The sequence below is a fragment of the Gopherus flavomarginatus genome, chromosome 9 (genome assembly GCF_025201925.1).
Source record: "Gopherus flavomarginatus isolate rGopFla2 chromosome 9, rGopFla2.mat.asm, whole genome shotgun sequence".
NCBI classification, from domain to species: domain Eukaryota; kingdom Metazoa; phylum Chordata; order Testudines; family Testudinidae; genus Gopherus; species Gopherus flavomarginatus.
The window spans coordinates 31180256-31202528 of NC_066625.1; the positions used below are offsets into that span (position 1 = coordinate 31180256).

A 22273-nucleotide genomic window follows, 5' to 3' on the forward strand; every position below is an offset into this window, starting at 1 on the left:
GTGCTGTACATGGCCCTCTTTCATTAAATACATGTTATGGGTTCAGGCTAAATGAAGTTGATTTTTTTGGCTCTCTGCTGCTGCCATAGAGGAAAGTGGTAGATGAAGGGTGGGGCCCTATTGTCAAGTAGTTGTTTTACATTCTCTGCAGCATGCAGTGGTGAAGATTGTGAGAGAAAAGTACTTGAGGACAACAGCATTCAACAACCTGGGGCAGCTACAAGCTTTTCTGAGTGAGCTGTATGTGTACCTGGTGGATCAGATGCACGTTGCTCTAAATCAGGTATGCAGATACCCAGTCACGTAGTAAGAACATTGTCAAGTGTGACTTGGAGTGTGTTTATTTCACTATGGAGCTGAGGCCTGACATGGCTTTCTTGGAAATCAGTGGGGGCAGGATCAAGCCCTGAATATGCAATTACTACAATTAGCCTAACATGCAGCCCCAGAGACATTTTCAGAAACATTTTTCATCTACAGTATCTAGGTACTTCTATGGCCACACAGCTATAGAATATGTATGTGTATGAGGTGTCTTTGGGTTGATGCATGTTAGAGGTGGATGAGGAGATGTCAGCTAGCAGACTTATATATATGATACAGATCTTTCATTGTGTATCAAAGACCCACACTGGTGACATTACACAAATTAGTGGAGTAGGAAGCTTGCAATATTCTTGGTCCATATAGAATTCCTTAGATGTTTCTTCAGTTTTTAAGATTGAGGCCTTCTGATACCAATAGACCACAGGTGTAAATAATGGGGAAGACACCTCGCTTATGTGATGAAGGTCGCTCCAAGTCCATGATTTTACATACCTGATAGTGAGATACAGATGAGAGAGATGCAGGAGTGAGTCCCATTTGCCATCAATAGTCAGAATGATTTATAATTTGTCGCCCAGCCTGTAATGTATTGCATTTTGTATCACACTGGATTTGCACAGTGATGCCATAGAGTGACCTAGTTCATCCTTGCCAAACTTCTGTGTGTTGATTTGACTTTATTTTATCTCCTGTGTCCTTGTCTCTTAACAGATACTGTCACAGGAGAGTACTGTCATTGCCTCACCCACCTTCACAAGCTGTGAGCAGCTCCGACTCTTTGCTCATGAAGCTGAAGTCAATGAGGATTATGCTCTGGCATCTGTCTACTATCAGGAGGTAACGGAGCTTCTCCCTTCCCTTCCCTCTCTCCAGGCACATTGTTTGGCACAGTGTGTTATAGGGATGACAGTGGGGCTGAAATCAATGAAGACCTCAAGTTTCTTACTGTAACTGCACTGTAGGCTGGGCACAGTGAGGGAAGGATGATGCAGCTCAGTAGGCTTAGCATTTACCATTTAGAAGTGGTTGTCAGGATAAGGCTTATCTCAGGCTAAAGCATGACAGAGGCTGACCAGGTCATTGTGGGCTTTCATCCTGATGGGGAGGGGAAAACAACTGGATTTGATGAGCTGTCACAAAAGGCAGCTAAAGTGAGAATTGGAAGATTATGTCATCTAACAAGAAGTGAAGGAGAGCTAGAAGGAAAAGCAACAAGAAGACTGGCTAAAGATGGAAAACTCTCTGCTTCTTACTCCCAGGTGAAGGAGGCAAAAAGGCTGAAGGTGGGTAGACTGAAGGTTGATGCTGGTCATGATCCCTGCTTAGGAGAAACTCTAGCTCATGGCAAATAAAGGCTGACAGTTGGCAGCCAAATGTTGGGGTGAAGGTACAGAAAGGGAGATTGGCATAAAAGTGGACCTCCTCATTCTGAACTTCTGCATCAGCTAAAACTCCAGGAATCCTAACTGTAGCAATGGTATCTTTTGCCTAGAGGCTGGCTCGTGACCGCCAGATTGTCCAGCACTGGCTAGATTATGGGGCATTCTGTCTCTTGATGGAGGAAAATATCAAAGCCCAGGAATGTTTTCGTGAAGCTCTTTCTCTGAACCCAAGTCACCTGCACAGGTACTGCTGGTTCTGGCTAGGAGGGATGACTGGGAGAAGGGTCTGTTTATGTCACTGGTTTAATCAGCTGTGAGTTTTTTGTGGGTAACCTGTTTGACATCCTCTCTAGTTTGCTGCTGTGTGGTATCATAGCTGTTATGATGGAGCATTATGAAGAGGCAGAAATCTTCTTTGAGGATGCCACCTGCTTGGAGCCATCCAGCATCCTGTCCTGGACTCTCTTAGGTATGAGATCAACTGAATATGTACCTTTGATAAACTCTGTAGATCTTTGGTTTTGCTCTTTATTTTGGTCCTAATCCCCACTGCTTGCTCTGGTGCTGTACGAGCAGGAGTATGGAACCCAACAGAACAGAGGGAAATAGGTGCAACAACTCCTCCATCGTGCAATTCTTTTGTCCCCCCTCAGGTTTGTTCTATGAAATACAGGAAAATGATATTCGGGTGGAGATGGCCTTCCATGAGGCTAACAAACTACTGAAGGCACGACTGGCCAAAGAAAAAAACATCGCTGAAGCTGCTGAAGGAGGAGGAAAAAAGCTATACTCTCTCTCTGCCACAGTTCTAAGAACTGTCACTTCTCCCCAGGAAGACACCCTACCAGGTAAGTCAGCAAAGTAGCCAGCAGCCAATCAGACTGGCGAGAAGGGCACTCGGATTTAATGTGGAGGGATGCTGTAGAGTGAAATGCATGAGAGGAAAACTAATGTTGGCTCTTTTGATGCAAGCAGTCAATCAAAGTGTGGGCACTGGGGATGTTCCAGCTGGAAGTAGAAATCGATGGAGTCTGGTATATTCTCTATTGTAATCTTGTTTATTTAACAAGAATACGCAAAGTCCTGTTTCTCTGACCGCAGAGGGAACCAAGAACAAAAGGAGCAACTTCTTAGCTTACCACCCCCAAGCCGGCCAACACTAGACCTGAAACCTCTAACTCTCTCTTCTAAGGGCACGTCTAAACTTGCAAAGTTACAGCGCTGGCAGTTACAGCGCTGCTCAGAGAGCGCAGAAGGGAAACTGCTGTTGTGTGTTCACACTGACAGCTGCCTGCAGAATAGCGTGTTCACACTTGCGGCACTTGCAGCGCTATTGAGAGAGGTGCACTCTGGGCAGCTATTCTACAGAGCACCTCTTTCTCTTTTGCCGCTAAGAATTGTGGGAAAGTGAATGGGGTTGCGGGGCATCCTGGTTCCAATCCTAATGCCCTGTGTTGCATTTCTTTGCATCCTATCAATCCCTGTGTTTCCATCCACATTTGGCATCATCTTTCAACGGTTTGTGTACTGTGTGCCCTGCCTCTTTCGGGCTGCAGGAATGGATCCCGAACTGCTGACCAGTATGCTGCTCGCTCTGACCAACACATCACGAGTGGCAGTGGAATTATTCCTTAAACTACAAAGGCAAGAAAGTGCGACACTGATCTCGCCACATGTAATAGCTACGACAGGACATTGTTTGTGGCATTCACAGAGGTGCTGACCACAGTGGAATGCTGCTTTTGGGCTCAGGATTGAATTGTGATGAACGTCTGGGATGATGAGCAGTGGCTGTAGAACTTTTGCATGAGGAAAGCCACATTCATGGGACTGTGTGATGAGCTCACCCCAGCCTTGGGGCGCAAGGACATGAGAATGAGAGCTGCCCTGTCACTGGAGAAGCACGTGGCAATAGCACTGTGGAAGCTGGCTACTCCAGACTGCTACTAATTGGTCGCTAACCAGTTTGGACTGGGAAAGTCAACTGTTGGAGTCGTGTTGATGGAAGTGTGCAGGGCCATTAATCGCATCCTACTCCGAAAGGCTGTGACTCTGGGCATGATATTTTGGATTGCATTGCGTGACACTGTGGATGGCTTTGTACAAATGGGCTTCCCTAACTGCGGAGAGGCAATAGATGGCATGCACATTCCAATTCTGGCACCAGACCACCTAGCCACCGAGTACATTCATTGCAAGGGGTATTTCTCAATGGTTCTCCAGCGCTTGTGAATCACCGTGGGCATTTTACAGATATTAACACAGGCAGGTCTGGAAAGATGCATGACAAACATCTTTCGGAACACTGGCCTGTTCAAGAAGCTGTGACTTTATTCCCAGATGAGAAGATCACCATAGGGGAAGTCGAAATATCCATTGTGATCCTGGGAGACCCCACCTACCTCTTAATGCCGTGGCTCATGAAGCCATACACGGGGCAACTTGATAGCAGCAAGGAGCGGTTCAACAACAGGCTGAGCAAGTGCAGAATGACTGTGGAGTGTGCATTTGGCTGTTTAAAAGCCCGCTGGCGCTGCCTTTATGGAAAGCTGGACCTGGCCAATGACAATATTCTTATGCTTATAGCTGTGTGTTGTATGCTCCATAATATTTGTGAAGGGAATGGTGAAAGCTTCACTCAGGGCTGGACCGCAGAGGCTCAGCACCTGGAGGCTGAGTTTAAACAGCCAGAGACCAGGGCTATAAGAGGGGCACAGCGTGGGGCCATAAGGATCAGGGATGCCTTGAGGCAGCAATTTGAAGATGAAAGACACAAATTTTTGTTGCTATGCTTGGGATTGCAGTGCTTGTAATGCTAGGAGGTGATTGCTGCACATGATGCAAGAAGGGGCATTAACATTATTGTGTGTTGCTTTGCAGTGCTATTATTGCTTTCACTTAATAGAATAAAGATTGCTTTCAAAGACAATTCTTTTATTAAAAGACAACAACTGAAGGAGAGAGTCGAACGAAAAAATTCATCAGCAGGGAGCGGGGGGGGGCATGGGGGAAGGGAAGTTCTCAAGAGGAGGAGGGGTCCTGGGACAACTACAGATTTGTGTATGTCCAGCGATCATACCCAACCTTCTCCTTTGGAGTACAATGCAACCAGCGCTGTACTTCAGCAGGGCCAAACTGCAGAGGGATGGGTGATGAGTGCAGTGGGTAGTGGGAGTCCACACTGCTGGACTGTGAGGAGTGGAATGCTGCGAGCAGAGAGTGGAGCCAGGAGGTTGATAACAGTGTGTGGGCGGTGCATGGGAGAGTTTTGTGACAGCGGCTTCAGGGGAGGGCGGGCACGGAGCTGCTTGGTTTGCAGAGCTAGTCGCCTGGAATGTGTCCACTTGGTGCTCCATAACAGTTAGGAGCCACTCCGTGCCTTCTTTCTTGTGTGCTGTGTTCTCCCGTCAGTCCTTCTCACTGTGCTGCCACTCCTTCAATTCCTGTTTCTCGGCGGCCGAGTGCATCATAACCTCAAACAGAAAGTCCTCCTTAGTTCATCGTGGCCACTTTCTAATTCTGCGCAGTTGTTCTGCCGCCGACAAGGGAGGCTGGGCTCCCAAGGTCATCTCTGTGAAGTTTAAATGCAACATTTTACAGAAGCAGTATTGTTTGCAACACAGACACCACAGTTTCAGTGCTTTAAAACACAGCCAGTACTCACACACCTGTCACTAACTGGCTGACTCCAGGCAAGCACACATGAGCCACAAGACCCCCAAAATCGTGAGTAGCCACAGGGGCAGGGTACTGTAGGGTGGGCCTGATAATAATTCCTGTCTCCACATTGTACACAGGCTGTGTTCGTTATGGAAGACATCTTGTCTGCTGAGGGTGAGCAGGAAATCAAGGGAGGATCTTCTCCAAGCCTGCAGCTTCCGCCCTTGCGCCTATGCGGCTAGCCAGTGTGTAGCAATGGTTCCTCCTCCCCCTCCCCCTGTCACAGCAAAGTGGCACGGGAAAGTTACCATTAATGGGGCAAGAAACAAAGCAGCTCTGCCGAGGAACCTGTGATGGTAGATTGCCCACTATCTCCATGAGAGTTTCCTGGAGATCTCTGAGGGAGTCCCGTGAAGTGAGGGAGTCTATCAACAGCCTGTTCTGCCGCTCAGACTAGGCATGCGGTGGGAGACAAGCCTGCTTTCTGTAACACTCCTGCCCCCAACAACTCGCTTCATCAATTCCCCAAATCAGATCCACTTACCAGGGGCCTCTTCTGTTTGCACTTCACCAAGCTCTGACTGCTGTGACTGGCTAAGCTCTTCCAGGATAGAAAAGAGCTCCTGACTGCATATATCTCTGGCCTCCGAGTCATCTTCTGCCTCTGGGTCCCCCTCCTTCCTCCTCCTGGCTCGGTCTACTCTCAACTGGCATGTGAGCCAACAAGTATCCACAGGGGCCTTCACAGTGGAGGTTGGGCCACCACCAAGTATCGCATCCAGCTCTTTGTAGAACCGGTAGCTTGTGGACACAGCACCAGAGCAGTGGTTTGCCTCCCATGCCTTGTGGCAGGCATTCTGCAGCTCCTTCACTTTTACCCTATACTGCAATGTGTCCCAGTCATGGTCCCTTTCTATCATGCATCGTGAAATCTGTCCGTAGGTATCATAATTCCTATGGCTGGAGCGCAGCTGGGACTGCACAGCTTCCTCTCCCCAAATGTCAATGAGATCCAGCAGCTCAGCATTGCTCCAAGTGGGGGATCACCTGGTGCGTGGAGCAGGTATGACCACCTGGAAAAATGCACTGAGACCACTGTATGCCTCACCAAGCAAACAGGAAGGGGACTTTCAAATTTGCAAAGGAATGTACGGGGTGGGGCTGACAGTTGCTCACCTAAAGAAAGGGCAGTAGAGTTCAAACCGGTGACTAGAGAGGTGAGAACAGACATTGTGGGACACTTCTTGGAGGCCAGTCGAGTGCTGTAATTGCCACAATGTCTACACTGGCACCACAGCACTGAAGCCCCAGCGCAGAAAGTGCTACACCTCTTGTCGGGATGTTTTTTTTAATAACGCTGCAACTGCGCAGTTTCTGCGCACTAAGTGGCTTGGCAGTGTGTACACCTTGGAATTACAACACAGAAAGCTGCTTTATTGCACAGAAACTTGCCAGTGAAGACAGAGCCGTATTGATACGTCATCATAACTTTGCAAAGTATTAACGTAAGCAAAAATCTATTCACAGGGATTTGCATCCAGCGCAGTATTTTCCCAGCAGTCCTGGGACTGTTCTTTTTCTGCAGTTTTCTGAGTTCTCTCAGGTACAGCATCTTGCTAAGAAATGACCAATTTATGGAGAACTTTTCATTGCACTTAATCCATTGTGGGGTTTAGTTCCAGATGAGGCTCCAGATGGCTCCCTGAAAGTACAGCCAGATTATGTAGAGCCTGTTGTAACCATCCAGCTGCCAGAAGATGATCCTGCAGTTAAACTGACCAAGAAACTTTCCCCTACTCTCAGTAAGAACAAGGAGACGTCCCAGAAAGGTTAGAAAGTGGGGTCTCTGGCTTAGAGAGAAGGGGGGATTTCAGTGCTGGGGCAGAGGGTTGGGACTTCACAGCAACCAGTGGCAAAGATGTGAGATTAAGTACAGATAATACAGGAGATTGTCAGTAAAAGCTAACTTACTTGCCGTTCAGTTAATCAGGATAGGGTACAAAACAGCAAGGTTTGCTCTCCAACCCAGGTTAAGAATCTTCAGCAAAGTGGATTTTCTTGTAGACAGTCGTGCCAGCGCCTGACTATCTACACTGCCATTAAACAGCCCCTGAACCAAGCCCCACAAGCCTGAGTCAACTGTCATAGGCCAGCCCTATGTTTTTAATTTTAGTATCGATATACCCTTTGTGACAATGGTGTAGCTTCCTTTTGCATCATTTATCAAAACTTAAGCACTTAAAAAATCAAAGAAATGACTAGTTAAAGTCAGCTGTCGCCTATCCTGCTCACATAATAAACAAATACATGATATGGTTATGGATTATTACTGTTATTCTGAACCTCTGGTATTTTCAGCACCCCTGAGCCTCTCTCTCTTGCTATTATCTCAGTAATGAAGAAAACTAATGGAGGAGCACTTGATCCATCACATGCGGTGGCCCCTGTCCCCCTTTCTGGACTTTCACAGCCCTCCCACACAATCTTCATGGAGACCATACACTTCTTGATGGAGGTCAATGCTCTACAGGTCAGTGCAGCATGAACTGGGAAAGGAAGGTGGCATTAGGATTTTGAACTCATTTCCATGGGTGACAGTTACTTCCCTGTGGTTATTAAAATAGTGAGATTATGGCAGCTTCCAGTAAGATGTTCTTATGGGTTTAAAGAGGGCTTTGCAGACTCAACTCAAACATCAGTCAAGTCAACATTATTGTCAAGTGCTGCCAAGATATGGCTGTTTAGAGAATTCAGAACTGAAACGATCCTAAGATGCATCAAAAATAACCTTAGCTAGGCAAAGTAATACGAGTGTTCAAATCCACCACTGGTTTATTGCAGGAAGAACAGGTAATCCAATTTTTGTCCATAAAAGAGCTGTTTCAAGGATAGTTTTGAGAGGAAATGCCTATTATTTTGATGCATCCTACAGCCCAGGTGGTCACTTCTTGGATCAGAATAGCCATCCACGCACTTCTGTGTGCATGAAAGTAACCTTTCACATGCATGTGGAGTGCCTCCCTTCCAAAACAATGGCTCCTCGTGGGTTTCATCAGATGGAACTCTCCCTGTGACCTTGGATTTCACAATAGCCATTCTGATGTATAAGCACACATCTTTGACCTTAATACTCCTCTACCACTGATGCATTGGGCAGTCTAGTTCCTCCTTTGATTACAGTCACTCACTACTTGTATTTCTTCCCAGGCAATGCCAGTACATTCACTATCTTCTGTCACTATCTTCTGCCAGTTCTTCTTTTGCCTTCCTCGTTTTCTCTTTCCTCTCTTAGGTACCTAATTCAATGCTTTCTTACCATATTGCCTCATGCATTAAAACCATGCAATGTTAATATCCCAACGGAGCACAAAACACTTTCCAAACCAATATAGAAACAGCAGCCCTAGGAAAAGGTGTGCAGTGGGAGGCCATGGAGGCACCTGGGAGACTCACTGCCCCAGATCTCCTCCTCAGTCCAAATGCCAGCTTGTATGTGCCTCACATCCCCTCATCCAGGTTCTCTCTCTCTCACACATTCATCCTCCCTTCAGGTTAAGACCAGCAGCACCAGTATCAGTCCATTGGACAACCTTTTTCCATTAGATCAGAGCTACTCTTTGAGCAACCACTGGAGGGTTGTCAGAGGGACAAGCTGCCTTCATAATAGCACTCCAAGCTTCTCTTGTATGGCATCTTTTCTTTCAGTTCTGTCCCCACTATCTCCTAGCCTGTATTGACAGGGGCCTCCTCGAATGCAGTGACTTCCACATTGTGCTGTATGACGTTAACTTGACAGAGAAGGGATGGGAAATTTGCTGAGTGTTAACAGCAAACAAAGACAACTAAAAGCAACTGAAGCTAAAATTTAAAAGGAAAAAATTTATCCATCCAGTGTTTGAACTGCTAATGAAACACCCTTTCATTAAGTCAGAGGATGCCTTGAGGGAACATGTAAAGTCATCTTGAGACATTACCTGTGTGTTCCAATACGTACAGTGCATGGTGAGCATTCTGGTTGTCTGTCACAGAGGAGGCTGCACATTATCCCTTTTCTCCATGCTGGGAGCAGAACAGGGGTTGGGATGTTCATGGCTGGTGTTATTTTCGTTACAATGCCTGTGTGTGGCTTTCTCTTTCAGTTTGTTCACAGGGCGCTAGCACATGAGCTACTGTGCCAGCAGGAAGGACCCAGCTGTGAATATTACCTAGTGCTGGCACAAACACACTTGCTCAAGAAGGACTTCTCTAAGGCTGAAGAATGTCTCCGAGAGGCTATTCAGATTGACTACCTGGTAACTGTTTTTTAGCACTACGCTGCCCTGAGCAGTCAACATGATCTCTCAGAACTCAAGGAGCCTTGCAGAACAATACAGCATGTCCCCTGCTATGTTTGTTCCAGTGGGTCAGGTCCTGAGGTCTTGACTCAATCTTATTCAATCAAATTCCTGTTGTAGTCAGTAGGAGTTTGCCTAAGCAAGGATAACGTAGAAGTTGAGTAAGAACATCAGGATTTGGCCTGTTTCACTTCTCTCCTCCTTTATTTAGTTCATTATTTTGCATTTTAGTTGATCTTCTACATGAGGCAACACAGCAGAGTGAGGACTCCTCTTTGTGCATCTCTCTGTCTTTCTTTCCCCTCAGTGTATATGTTGCTCTTGGGGGAATTCTGCACCACTGTGCAATGCAGAATTTTGCAGAAATTAACATTGTGCACGCAGAATTTTCTTGCTCCCACAGAAATGGGCTGCAGTGCTGCTGGCCGCAGAGCCCAGCTTGCACGCTGAAGGCACTGCCAGGGGGAGGGGAAGGGAGCTAAAGGGTTCCTGACCACTGCAGTTCCCAGCACGCCCTGTGGGAAGGAAAGGGCAGCGCAGGAAACTCCATGCAAGCCTGGGACCAAGCATCAGACTGTTTGTCTCTCTGGATCCCTGGGCTCTGGGGCGAGAGGAGCGGGTGTCTAGACTGCAGGGGGGTGGGTATCTGGGCAAGGGGGGCCCCTATGGCTGGCTCTGGCGGGGAGGATGGCAGGTATCTGGGCTAGGCAGAACCCATGGCTGGGCTGGGTGGGGGAGGGGGTTCGTGTATTGGCTGTGGGGGGAGGGGTTGTGGGTGGCTGGGCTCTGAGGGGGATAGAGGGAAGGGGACAGAGAAACAGGAGCTGGGTTATCATAGGGGTTTCTTTAACTCTCTGCCCCGGGGGGGATTTTTATGTATGTCTGCATTGTTACAGACATACTTGCTGACAGGTATTTTGAACAAATTACAAAAGTAATTGAAACTGGTGTGATTCTGCAGTGTTATTTTGACAAATAAAATTTGCAGAATTTTGCAGAATTTAAAATATTGTGTGCAGAATTTTTAATTTTGGTGCAGAATGTCCCCAGGAGTAATATGTTCCTTTCTCCCTGTGTGAACATGTGCACTTCTCTGTATCATTCATATATATATTCTGCTGCCGTCTGCATGCTCCATTCAACTTGACATTCTCAAAAGATGCATCTCCCTTTCATCTGAATATCATAATTTTATATATGCAGACAGCAGCAGAACTAATATCACTAAATGTTTTTTAATATTTGTATTTGTCACAGATTAGGCCCCCATTGTGCTAAGTGCAGTAGTCGTTGTGCAAGTACTCCTCGCTACAAACTCAAATTTGCTTGTATGTAAAATACATATCTATAAGCAAATAGCCTTCATCATCTCCCTTACTTCTGAGCTTAGATGCTATCCAGTTAATCTCTTGTCCACTTTGCCCTGCCTGTCTCACTTTGTCTAACTTCTGGGTTTCTTTACATAGAATCCAAATGTTTGGGCACAGAAAGGGCACCTGTGCTACCTGAGTGGAAATCTTAGTGAGGCAAAGGAATGCTATGAGCGAACCATCAGCTTTGTAACGGATGCTTCTGAGATACACTTTGTTTACCTGCGATTGGGGTCGATCTATCTGAAAGAGAAAGAGGTGAGGAGCTGAACATGGGATCTAAAAATGGGAGACAAACCAAGGCAGGGAAAGTAACTATTCTGGATGAATAATATGAATTGCAACTTTTATTTTCATAGCTGCAGATCAGACAATACAATTAAGTTTTTTAATTAACTCAACTCTTTGGAGCAGAGATCTGTTTTACTTCTTTGTGTGTACAGTGCCTGGCGCCAGTCCTGATCAGGATCTCTGGATGCTGCTGTAATAGTAACCCCAATAATTTTTCTAGCACTAGATATGGAGAGCTAAACATTTCTTGTTGGCTTGTTAATCTGAGGCTCTCAGGGGCTATACAGGCAGAACTGCCTGCTATGGGAAATGTGAGTAGGTTCCTGGCCACAACTAACAGCATTTGGATGGTAGTGTCCCCTCCCATATGAGCCCAGTTGGATATATATGGTGGTTTCAGCGTGCCTGTGGAAGAAGAGCAGCCATGGTGCAGAGTGAATGGTTACATTACAGAGAGCAACTTACTGATCTCTTCTCTTGGCAGTATGATAAGGCAAAGCGCACCTATATGCTGGCCTGTAAGAAGTCCTCATCCTGCCTGACCTGGCTGGGAGTAGGAATCGCCTGCTACAGGGTAAGAGGGTGAAAAGCATCCATGCTTGGCCAGTCTTTAGACAATTGCATGGATCTTGAGAAGATGAGATTATGACTTGACTCTCCATTGTTACCCTTTCCTTAGGTAAAAGCTGTTCATCCAAACTAACTGGGGGACCAGAGTTCTCTAAGGCTGTTCTTAGGGTAAAGGCCACATTGCACTGGGTGCCATCATGGTTACATGCATGAGACTCTCTGATGCTAAAATGGAAAGTTTGAGAGAAAAGTTATTCTAACCAGCTGTAGAACAGACAATCACTGTATAGCAATTAACTCCTCCTGGGACTAGAATCTCTTTTCTCAGTGTGATGTCCTGCTTGGGGTACCAGATCTGTGAGACACTGTCTTAACCCTCAGTCTCAGCAAGCAAGAGCTTTGCTCTCTGACACTAGTTCATCTGCCTTCTCGGCAAACTTTCCAGGATTCTGCCAGTCCAAACTTTGCCTTGCAGGTAACAGTTAATGAACCCCAATTCCCAAGTTCCCCAGAAACATCTCTCTGTGATGTCCAGTCCAATCCTTCTCACTGGACACTCACAGAAGTTAAGTTTGCTGCCTCCAAAGAGACAGAACACACACCAGCCTGTTAGGTTAGCTCAAAACTTACCCTTTATTGTAATACACAGCAGTGAGATGGTTTTGTAATAAAACAAGAATAAGTTTATTAACAAAGAAAAGAGATAAGTGTTAATAAGTAAAAATAAAACAAACAGGTATGATTACAATTAAAACCAAACACAGCACACTTTCAAGTGACTAAAACTTAATTTCAGAAGTTACTATCTTTGTCTAAGCAAGTTAGACACCTGTAGTTAGTTCTAGTGACTTTTGCCTTTCAGGCCAAGTGAATCCAGCTTTTAGAGGCTTGGAAGGTGCTGAACACTAAGTCCCCTCAGTGATGAATAACCAAAATGGGATTTTGCTTGTCTTTGTAACCCCTAAAGTTCATTGTCTCTGGAGCCAGGAAGGCTTTCTGGGGTGCAGATTCCATCTCCCATCATGATCATTAAGCAGTCTCCTCCCCTTCTTCTTAGCTTGATGGCTTTGTTCAGCTTATATATAAATATATTTGCATTGTCTTCTGCTTGTGATCAAGCTGGTCAGACAAATAAATACACATTCCTTTGTCTAGGGAAGGCTGGGCTTATGTGCTCCCTCCCAAACATATCTTAAGAACATATTTCCAGCACACATGGATAACTCTTTGTATACATTCATATACACACCATGCAATGATTTTGGGGACCAGCATGTTACCAGTTTGCATAAGATACCTTACGTAATACCTATTAGATACAGGTTATGACAACAATGTGTTGGGGCACTGAGTGTATCAGACCTGCTGTGAATTGCAGTATGACATGCACTCTACCGGTTGGTATTGAGGGCTCCCAGAGACACACTCAGTACATTGTCACATAATCATGCTATCACTGTGCTGGACTCCATTCTAAATGAGCACCTACCTGTGTGCAACCTAAGTGTCAAGAGAAAGGAGTCTTTTTCTTTTGGCTCACATTGCTTTCCCCATCACAAGGAATGTAGGGAAGTCAGCAGATGGGAAGGGCTACCAAGAACAACCCTTTATTAAAGATGTGAGGATTTTCAGAATGGTTTAATGAAGACAGAGACACCGACCTGAGATCCCTGCAGCCATAAAGAGTGAAGCATCTCGCAAGGGGCTGCTTTGCAAGGTTCCTTCATCTGAAGAATGTGAATGGGAGGGGTCAGGGTGACTCTACTTTTCTCCTCAACCATCGCAAGGGTTCCCCAGTAGTTTCCAAACTCCAGACACATGGAAGTGAAAGAGTGATTGTTGCTTTCTTCAGTGAGAATAGTCCATGGGTAATTTGTAAGAGGACTGGGCTCTTCCGTAGTGTCTGAGTCAGTGATGAGGGGCTTTCCCTCCAGTCAGGAGAGCAGGAGAGTCTGACATTGCAGTTGTCTCACTCTCTCTGCTCTAAATTTGTTACACGGTCATTATTATTGTATAATTCAGAGGAGCCTAAAGTGAGGATCATTTCTGAAGGTTTTTTCACACTGATTTCTTCAGCTGTCATATACCAGATACATGTTAAACTCTGGGCAATACTTTACCTGCTGTTCAGTTTTTGCTAATCTCTTTCTCTCTCTCTGTAAAGCTGAAAGAAATTGCAGAGGCAGAAGATGCCCTCTCTGAAGCCAATGCCCTGAATAACAACAATGCCGAAGTGTGGGCATATCTAGCGCTAGTCTGCATGCAAGTGAGTGTCCTATCTCAACATCAAATGTGATGAAACATGTTCTGCTTTATTTACATCAATGTCTGTCTATATGTCTCAAAGGTGCCTCATAGACTCCATTGGTAAATATAGATAGGTTGGGGTTTGTTCTCTGAAAAAACACAAATATGGAAGCATTTTAATGCCAAAAGAAACAAACAATCTTCCCGTTTGTTTCTCATTACCCTGTCTCCTACTAAATATTCCACTGCTGAGGTATTCCTGTCATCCGGCCTTGTTAAAATGTGTCTCTTGACAGTAGCTGAAACACCTGATTTTGTCCTATCAAACAAGCTTCTCACTGGCTACTGGTGTTTTTCAGGGAGGAAGGCAGTTGGAGGCAGAGCAGTCTTACAAATACGCAATAAAGGTTTGTATTATTCTCATCCCTTCTAGTTTGGGGAAAAAAAGCAGGATGAAGAGGTCGGCTCATGGTCTGATGTCAATTAAAAAGGAAGTCATATTTTTCTCAGCAGAGGGTTCTGAATATTCATATAGGAGAAGTACTTGCCCCTTTTCAGGTGTGAATGATATTTGAAAATAAGATACTTAATTAAAGGTGACATTTCTGAGGCTTCTGCTGTCAGCTGCTATCATCTTGCTGACATATGATATCAATTCTAATACCAGCAGTAGGGAAATATTTGGCGCAATGATGAAGAGGCTATTTCTATTTTCTTTACAGACTCTAAGTGGGATTAGTTGGTTGAATCCTCCTCCATGGCCCAAAGTATTCTAGGAAGATGTATCTTAGGTGCTTTAAGACTTGTTCATGTGTCCCTGTTTGATCCTCTTGTTTTCCATACAGTTAGAGCTGAAGAATGAGGAACTGCTCCAGGAAATCCATGAGGTACAGCGAATGGTTGGCTTTGGTAATCCATCGTTCTGAGCACTTCCTCTTCTCTGATCTACAGTCTCTTCTGTTCAGTCAGGAGATGGGTGAACATCATGGTCTTGGCCCTCATTCACTAATGAAACATTCCAAACTTCCAAACTCCTGCTGATATAGTGGATCATCAGGTGGTCTGGAGAAATTAAACCCCTCAATGGCATAGGGGGGAAGGGAGAACCCCTAGATAGAAGGCCATGGGAATTAATTCCCCTTGTATGATGTGTTGGTTATGTTCAGTTCCTTGATGTAACATATAATACATTCATCAGCCCAGTTCCCGTGCTTTATGAAAAATAACTCTCATATATAAAATAACAAATAAAATAGTTCAGAAGCAATTAACCTGGGGTGAGACTCTGAAAAGTAACTCTAAAAATTGTATCATGTGGTTACAAGTTGATAGTTTGTTAATAATTTTTCAGATTCTATTCACTTAGTTTAGGAGTAAAAATATAGGTATTTTCCTCCTAACTGCCAGCTCTGTAAACTCCATCTGAGATTTGAAAGTCAAACTGAGTTCTTTCCAGGTTACACATCTTCACCAGTATTAAAACTTCTGCACTTGACATGTAATTAGCAGTTTGATTGATGATGCATGAGCCAGAATGGATTCCAGCTCTCTCTCCCATAGTTGTGTTGCGTAAGCAGTGGCAGCAAGTGTATAAAATAGTAAAAAGTGAGTGAGTGAGTGGTTTTATTATAATACACTGGTACTTGACCATTGGATATCCAACCACCATCTTTTTCTGTTAGGGTGGGTTTGGTAAAAGAAAACTACTCATAAACCAGCAGTTAACCACTGATATTTCCATCATTCAGAACTGAAGCCTGGTTTTATCAGGATTATACCTTTAAAAAATATATTGTACATCTCTTCCTTATTTGGAGTCTTGTTCTTATTGTAGCAGTTTTGGCAGCCATATAGAAGGAAGGGTAGGAGAGATTATAATGCTGCGTTAATTTTATTCCTAATAAAATTAAGTTTCTGTACTTGAAACAATCTTTGTATGCTTCTTGTTTGTAAAGCCTCTAGCTTTGTCCTGGTGAGCTTCTGTGCTCGTATGCTACCTGCCTTTACCGATATATCACCAACAGATCTTAAATCAGCAGGAGGCTGTGCTTTTGTTCTAGGGCCTCCCCTAGGGTGGGATTCTATTTGCACCGGAAATGAATCTTAGTCCATTTTTTTTATGCATTTAAAAACACTAAAAACCTTTTTCCCCAAAGAGTTTATGTGGGTGTTCAAAAAACAAAAGGACACAAGGCCCATCCGTATGTATCTGTCCCTCCCATCCCCTTATAAAAAATCTACTCTCTGGTTTATGTTTGACTCTTAAGAGGGCTGTTTTTGATTAATTTCTTTGTACTATGTTGTTCAGAACTTATGTTTTACAACCTAGAGGTTGAGATGGCACTTCATAAACGAACATTAGTATTATTTGTATCATTGTAGTGGTTGGGGGCCAAGTCATGGACCAGGACCCCATTGTGCTAAGCACTGTACAAAACACAGAACAAAAAAGATGGTCCCTGCCCACAGAGGTTACAATTACTATTTTTTTTTTAATTATTATTTGAATTCTTGCTATCCTAAGCTAGGCAGGATGTTTATACTATTTAATATCTAAAATGATGATTTTCCATCCTTTAGTCAGATTGATACTACTCAAGAGAGATGTGTGTTTCGTTTTTCCCACTTATTTTTGTTTGATTTTTAAAACAGTTCAGTAATTATGAGAACTGTATATGGTACCAGCACCATAAAAACAGAGACCTATGTGTATTGAAGAAGAGCCCACATCACCTGGAAAATTACCAAGAAGGATACAAAATCAACACAAAAAACAGAGATGCTTTATATGCCAGCTGGGTGGGTGGTGTAGCTCACTGATCAGGCTGAAGCGGGCTTTGCAAACTAGAACAGATGTAATAGTGATTGAAACTGCTGGAGGTTTGTCCTCCTGCACTGTTATGATTAATAAACATTTATGCTGTGCCTTAATTCTGCCACAAAGAATTTTCCATCTAAATTAGACAAGCAGACCATGAAGTTAGATAGTGGAGAGAGAGTTGGAAAAAGGAGAGATGAGGATTAATTATTAAACAGCAAGTGACTTGCATAACTTCTGATGCTTTTAAGTAGAGACCAAGTGAGACAGGACAAAGGGAAGAGTAGAGAATACAGGAGTAGAGCGTACACAGCAAGGCAAATGCTATGTGTCTTGAGGAAGGAGGATGGCAAAGATGCTTGATACCCAGGAAGAGGGATACTGTATAGGGACAAGGCAGGAAACAATAGGAGGCAAAAGATGAAACGTGGGCAGAGCGCAGAGCTGCGCAGAACCATAAGTGAAGATAATTTTGATCTTGACACAAAAAGAGACAGGAACTTGATGAAGGTACTCTGGGGGTGATATTACCAGAGATGTGGGAAAGCAAGTAATATTTGAGCTACTGAATGCGGGATAGATTGACATGGACAAAATAACGGACACTGGAAAGGAGGAGATTAGGTATCCAGGCAAGATACAACAATGGTGTGAACTAAGATTTTGGCAGTAGGGACCGAAAGGAAAAAGCAAATTTTAGAAATGTTAGTGAGAGAGGTTTGGCAAGAAACTGGCTGTTAGGAGAGAAGGAAAGGGAGGAATAATAGGCTGTGGTACAAGCAAGTGTCTGTTAGTTCTCTGAATCCTTTTGTGCCGCTAATTGTCAGTTAAGCATCAGCACTCAGTTTCCCAGAAGAGCATACAACTTTCCCCACACAGCAGTATTAGCTATTGGACTAAAGATTTACCTCCTGCTTCCAACATTAACCCTATTTTGGAGGAGGTTTGTTTTAATTTGCAGTGAATAGGCAGGACTGCCTGTTAAATAATGGAGGAGTGAATCATATTGGGAAATTGTAACACACTGAGAACAGAACTGTATTGCTAGGGCCCTACCAAATTGATGGCCCTGAAAAATGCACCAGAGAGCGTGAAATCTGGTCTTCCCCAGTGAAATCTGGTCCTCTGTGTGCTTTTACCCTATACTATGCAGATTTCATAGGGGAGACCATTGTTTCTCATACTGGGGGTCTTGACCCAAAAGGGAGTTGCAGGGAGATTGCAGTATTGCCACCCACACTTCTGCACTGCCTTCAGAGCTGGGCAGCTATTGTTCAGATGCCCAGCTCTGAAGGCAGCAACCTGCTAGCAGCAGCACAGAAGTAAGGGTGGCAATACCATACCATGCCACCCTTACTTCTGTGCTGCTGCCTTCAGAGTTGGGTGGCTGGAGAGTGGCAGCTGCTGAAGGCCTAACTCTGTAGACAGCAGCACAAAAGCAAAGGTGGCAATACTATACCACACCATCCTTACTTTTGTGCTGCTGCTGGTGGCAGCTCTGCCTTCGGAGCTGGGCTCCCTGCCAGCAGCCACTGCTGCCCAACTCTGAAGGCAATGCCATCACTACCAGCAGCGCAGAAGGGTGGCAATACCGCAATCCCCCCCTATAATAACCTTGTGACTCCTCCCCCCACAACTCCTTTTTGGGTCAGGATCCCTACAATTACACCACCATGAAATTTCAGATTTAAATAGCTGAAATAATGAAATGTTCAATTTTTAAAATCCTGTGACTGAAATTGAACAAAGTGGACTGTGAATTTGGTAGGGCCCTATGTATTGCTGATGATCACTTAACATGGCCAGCTGCACTACAAGAGAGATCCCCTGTGTACATGTGTTCTGTGATTGGAAGGGAGGAGGGAATATAGCTGGGGCTTTTTTTCTCCAAGAATCCATATTTTGCAGATTCTTGATAGAAACAATAGCAAAAGTGCTCAATCATAAACATATAGTTAAGGGTTAATGTCTCTTTTACCTGTAAAGGGTTAAGAAGCTCAGTAAACCTGCCTGACACCTGACCAGAGGACCAATAGGGGGACAAGATACTTTCAAATCTTGGTGGAGGGAAGTCTTTTGTTTGTACTCTTTGTTTTGGGTGTTGTTCGCTCTTGGGACTAAGAGGGACCAGAGGTACATCGAGGCTCTCCAAATCTTTCTGAATCAGTCTTTCATGTTTCAAAATTGTAAGTAATAGCCAGGCAAGGTGGATTAGTCTTATGTTTGTTTTCTCAACTTGTGAATCTTTCTTTTTGCTGGAACGATTTTTACCTCTGTTTCCTGTACCTTTGAATCTAAGCCTAGAGGGGATTTCCTCTGGGCTATATGAATCTGAGTACCCTGTAAAGTATTTTCCATCCTGATTTTACAGAGATGTTTTTTACCTTTTCTTTCTTTAATTAAAAGCTTTCTTTTTTAAGAACCTGATTGATTTTTCCTTGTTTAAGATACAAGGGGATTGGGTCTGAACTCACCAGGAACTGGTGGGGGGAAAGAAGGGGGGATGGTTAATTCCTCATTTTAAGATCCAAGGAGTTTAAATCTGTGTTCACCAGGGAATTGGTGAAGCCTCTCAAGGCAACCCAGGGAGGGGAAAGTTTGGGGCGGGGGAGGGACAGGGAGTGCGCCAGACACTGAATTTCAGGCTGGTGGCAGCGTTACCAGATCTAAGCTAGTAATTAAGCTTAGAAGTGTTCATGCAGATCCCCACTTTTGTACTCTGGTTCAAAGTGGGGAAAGAAACCTTGACAGTCTCATTCTCTGATTAAATACACTTCAAAGTAGAAGGCAGTAACACATCTGTGTAAAGTCAGAGTGATCTGCGCTTCAGGACTATTAAATCTTCTTTGAGTAGCTAAGAAGTGTCTTGACAAACAAGCTATGCTGATGCCACAAACTTGCTGTGTGCCTCTGGGCAAGCCTCTTAACCTCAGCTTCCCCATGTGAGCAGTTTAGTGAGGTTTAATTCACTAAGTGCTTTGAGATCCTTGGATGGAAGGTATGTTGTTTTATTGTCATACTGATGTTCTGGCAGAAAATCCTTACCCTACACAGTATTCCACCCACCCCAAGAGTTTTTCAGGGTTTGCCGGTGTTCCCTTGGCTCTTATGTAATGGGATGGATCCTGAGTGTGGGACATTCCCCAGTACCCACTGATATTTCTAGGTCCACATGCAGATAGCATTCTGTGCTACACCCCCAATTGCTTTGTGACATTCCTAGGCCCACCCCCAGGTGCCCAGTGACTAGCCTGGCCCCACCAATGCCACCCTGTTGTTACCACAGGCTGACGTGCTGCCAGACGATCCTAGACGCGATGCTCAGAGCCAAGGGCACAAGGATCCTTATGAAGGTGGCGAGCCCGTGCCAAGGGGGGCGGGTACAGGGAGCTGGGGGACAAGGCAGCACCCGGACTGCCCAGTGAGGGGGTGACACGGGGACTCTGTGCTGGCACGGTGCCAGCTGGGGGGCGCGGGACCCAGCCATGCTCAGCATGGGCATCCCCACCTAGAGCGCCCCAAGCCGGCCATGACACTTACCGTGGCGGAAGCATCGACTCGCCAGACAGCGACAGCGACCTTGGAGAGACCCACGTTCCTCCTAAGGGGCGCTCCCTGGAAGCTCACGGCACGTTGGTCACGTGGCGCACGGGCGCTTGCCGCGCTAGCCCAGTGCCGAGGGAGCTCTATGGTTACCGGCGGGCCGGGTGGCGCGGATTGGCGGGGCTGGCAGCGGCGGGGCGGTTGAGCTGCGGGCTGCAGCGCCAGGAGAGAGCGGGGGAGCCATGGCCAAAGGTACCCGGGGCTCTGAGGGGCGGGTCTGGGGCAGTGGGACCCGGTAGCGGTGAGGGGCCCCGAGGCATAATGGACTCCCTGTGGGGGGAGGCGGGAGTCTGAGAGAGGTAGGGATCTCTGGGGTGGGGGAGGCGGGGCAGAGGGGCAGGCTCCTGGAGGGGAAGTCTGAGGGAGGTGGGGATCTCTGGGGTGGGGGAGGCGGGGCCGAGGGGCAGGCTCCTGGAGGGGAAGTCTGAGGGAGGTGGGGGATCCCTGGAGGTGGGTGTTGAAGGGAGTCTGAGGGGGCCTTGTGTGGTGGAGCTGAGGGCTAGGACCTGGAGGAGGGAGTCCTGCGGAGCCATGCAGCTGGGGGCACCTGCTGGTGAGCGGGGCTGTCTCACAATAACCCCTTTGCCACAGGACACAGGCCTGCGCCCCATCGCAGCCTTGAGCTAGGGCATGAGAGCCTGAACGGTCTTGGGAGCTGGTTATAAACACAGTGAAACTGACTAGTCTGCTCTCCATGTTCCACTGGAGGAAGGGGCAAAAGTCACACCAGCAGCATCACTAGTGGAAAGACCCCTGAGTGGAGGTCTGGGATTTACCTGCCTCCAGGGCATCACACTGGTGTTCTTAAAGGACCGCTTAGCATTGCTTTGTGCTGTCAGATACCAGCTTCTGCATTTCAGAAGAATTTCTGTCCTGGCCTCATGGAACAAGTACTCCATGTGCCAATAAAACAGGCTCATGTGCCAATAAAAGAGGCCAGTACAGTCTGGCAAGTGTGCCAGTGGGTTGCTTTAACTCCCTGCTGTGTGCTGATGAATCAGTATAACTGGACACATTGATGGTCATGGATATCCTAGCATATTCACTCTCTTCTGATTCTCTGCAGTGTGGCAGCATCCATATCTGAATGTCTTCAAGCACTTCAAAGTGGAGGAGTGGAAAAGATCAACTAAGGAGGGAGATGTGTCAACATTTATGGTAACACATTGTATTCCTGATGTTTCCTGGTTGGACCAGTTGTACTGCAGAGAGAGCCAGGCACTCAGTGATGCTGAGAGAAAGAGAGAGGGATTTCCCAGTCTGCTTTGTTTTGTAATGTCAAAAAAAGAGGAAGATTTCAGATTTCCTAGCTCTGTGTCATCAAAAGAGAAAACAATGACATCTTTCCATTCTGCCTCCTGCTTGTTGCAAGAAAGGTGCAACTTGCTGGTGGTCCCCAGAGAACAATTGGCCAAATAGTGCTGGCTGTCATTTCTCACTTCTACATCACATTAAAGGCAGCTAAAAATACATTACATCCTTAATGTTACCTTCCATTTAGGCAATTGCTGTAGTTGCCACAAGGGATGTAATGTGATCACAAATGGGAAGAGAAGTGGTCATGGGATAATGTCTCTGTTCAGCACCCAGAAAATGTTTGAGAACCCGTATGACACCAGAACTTTCTACCCCTCATTCTCCAGAGCTTTATTAGACTAATCTTGTCATACA

The 22273-nt window shown here is 45.6% G+C and overlaps 1 protein-coding gene across 3 annotated transcripts in view; it reads left to right on the forward strand.

Moving 5' to 3' along the window:
- WDR90 (WD repeat domain 90) overlaps nucleotides 1–22273 on the forward strand; it is a 93683-nt gene that overhangs the window by 23852 nt on the left and 47558 nt on the right. Inside the window, exons 16-29 of one of the 3 annotated variants that reach the window (XM_050968039.1) lie at nucleotides 152–283; nucleotides 1039–1164; nucleotides 1820–1953; nucleotides 2063–2178; nucleotides 2363–2557; nucleotides 7046–7198; nucleotides 7763–7899; nucleotides 9509–9661; nucleotides 11170–11331; nucleotides 11849–11938; nucleotides 14099–14200; nucleotides 14541–14588; nucleotides 15027–15090; nucleotides 21669–21760. In XM_050968039.1, coding sequence (XP_050823996.1) covers nucleotides 152–283; nucleotides 1039–1164; nucleotides 1820–1953; nucleotides 2063–2178; nucleotides 2363–2557; nucleotides 7046–7198; nucleotides 7763–7899; nucleotides 9509–9661; nucleotides 11170–11331; nucleotides 11849–11938; nucleotides 14099–14200; nucleotides 14541–14588; nucleotides 15027–15090; nucleotides 21669–21760 — 1704 coding nt within the window. Of the gene's footprint in view, nucleotides 1–151; nucleotides 284–1038; nucleotides 1165–1819; nucleotides 1954–2062; nucleotides 2179–2362; nucleotides 2558–7045; nucleotides 7199–7762; nucleotides 7900–9508; nucleotides 9662–11169; nucleotides 11332–11848; nucleotides 11939–14098; nucleotides 14201–14540; nucleotides 14589–15026; nucleotides 15091–20706; nucleotides 20795–21092; nucleotides 21156–21668; nucleotides 21761–22273 lie in introns of those variants that run through there. The other 2 variants (XM_050968038.1, XM_050968037.1) reach the window with 2 other exon arrangements.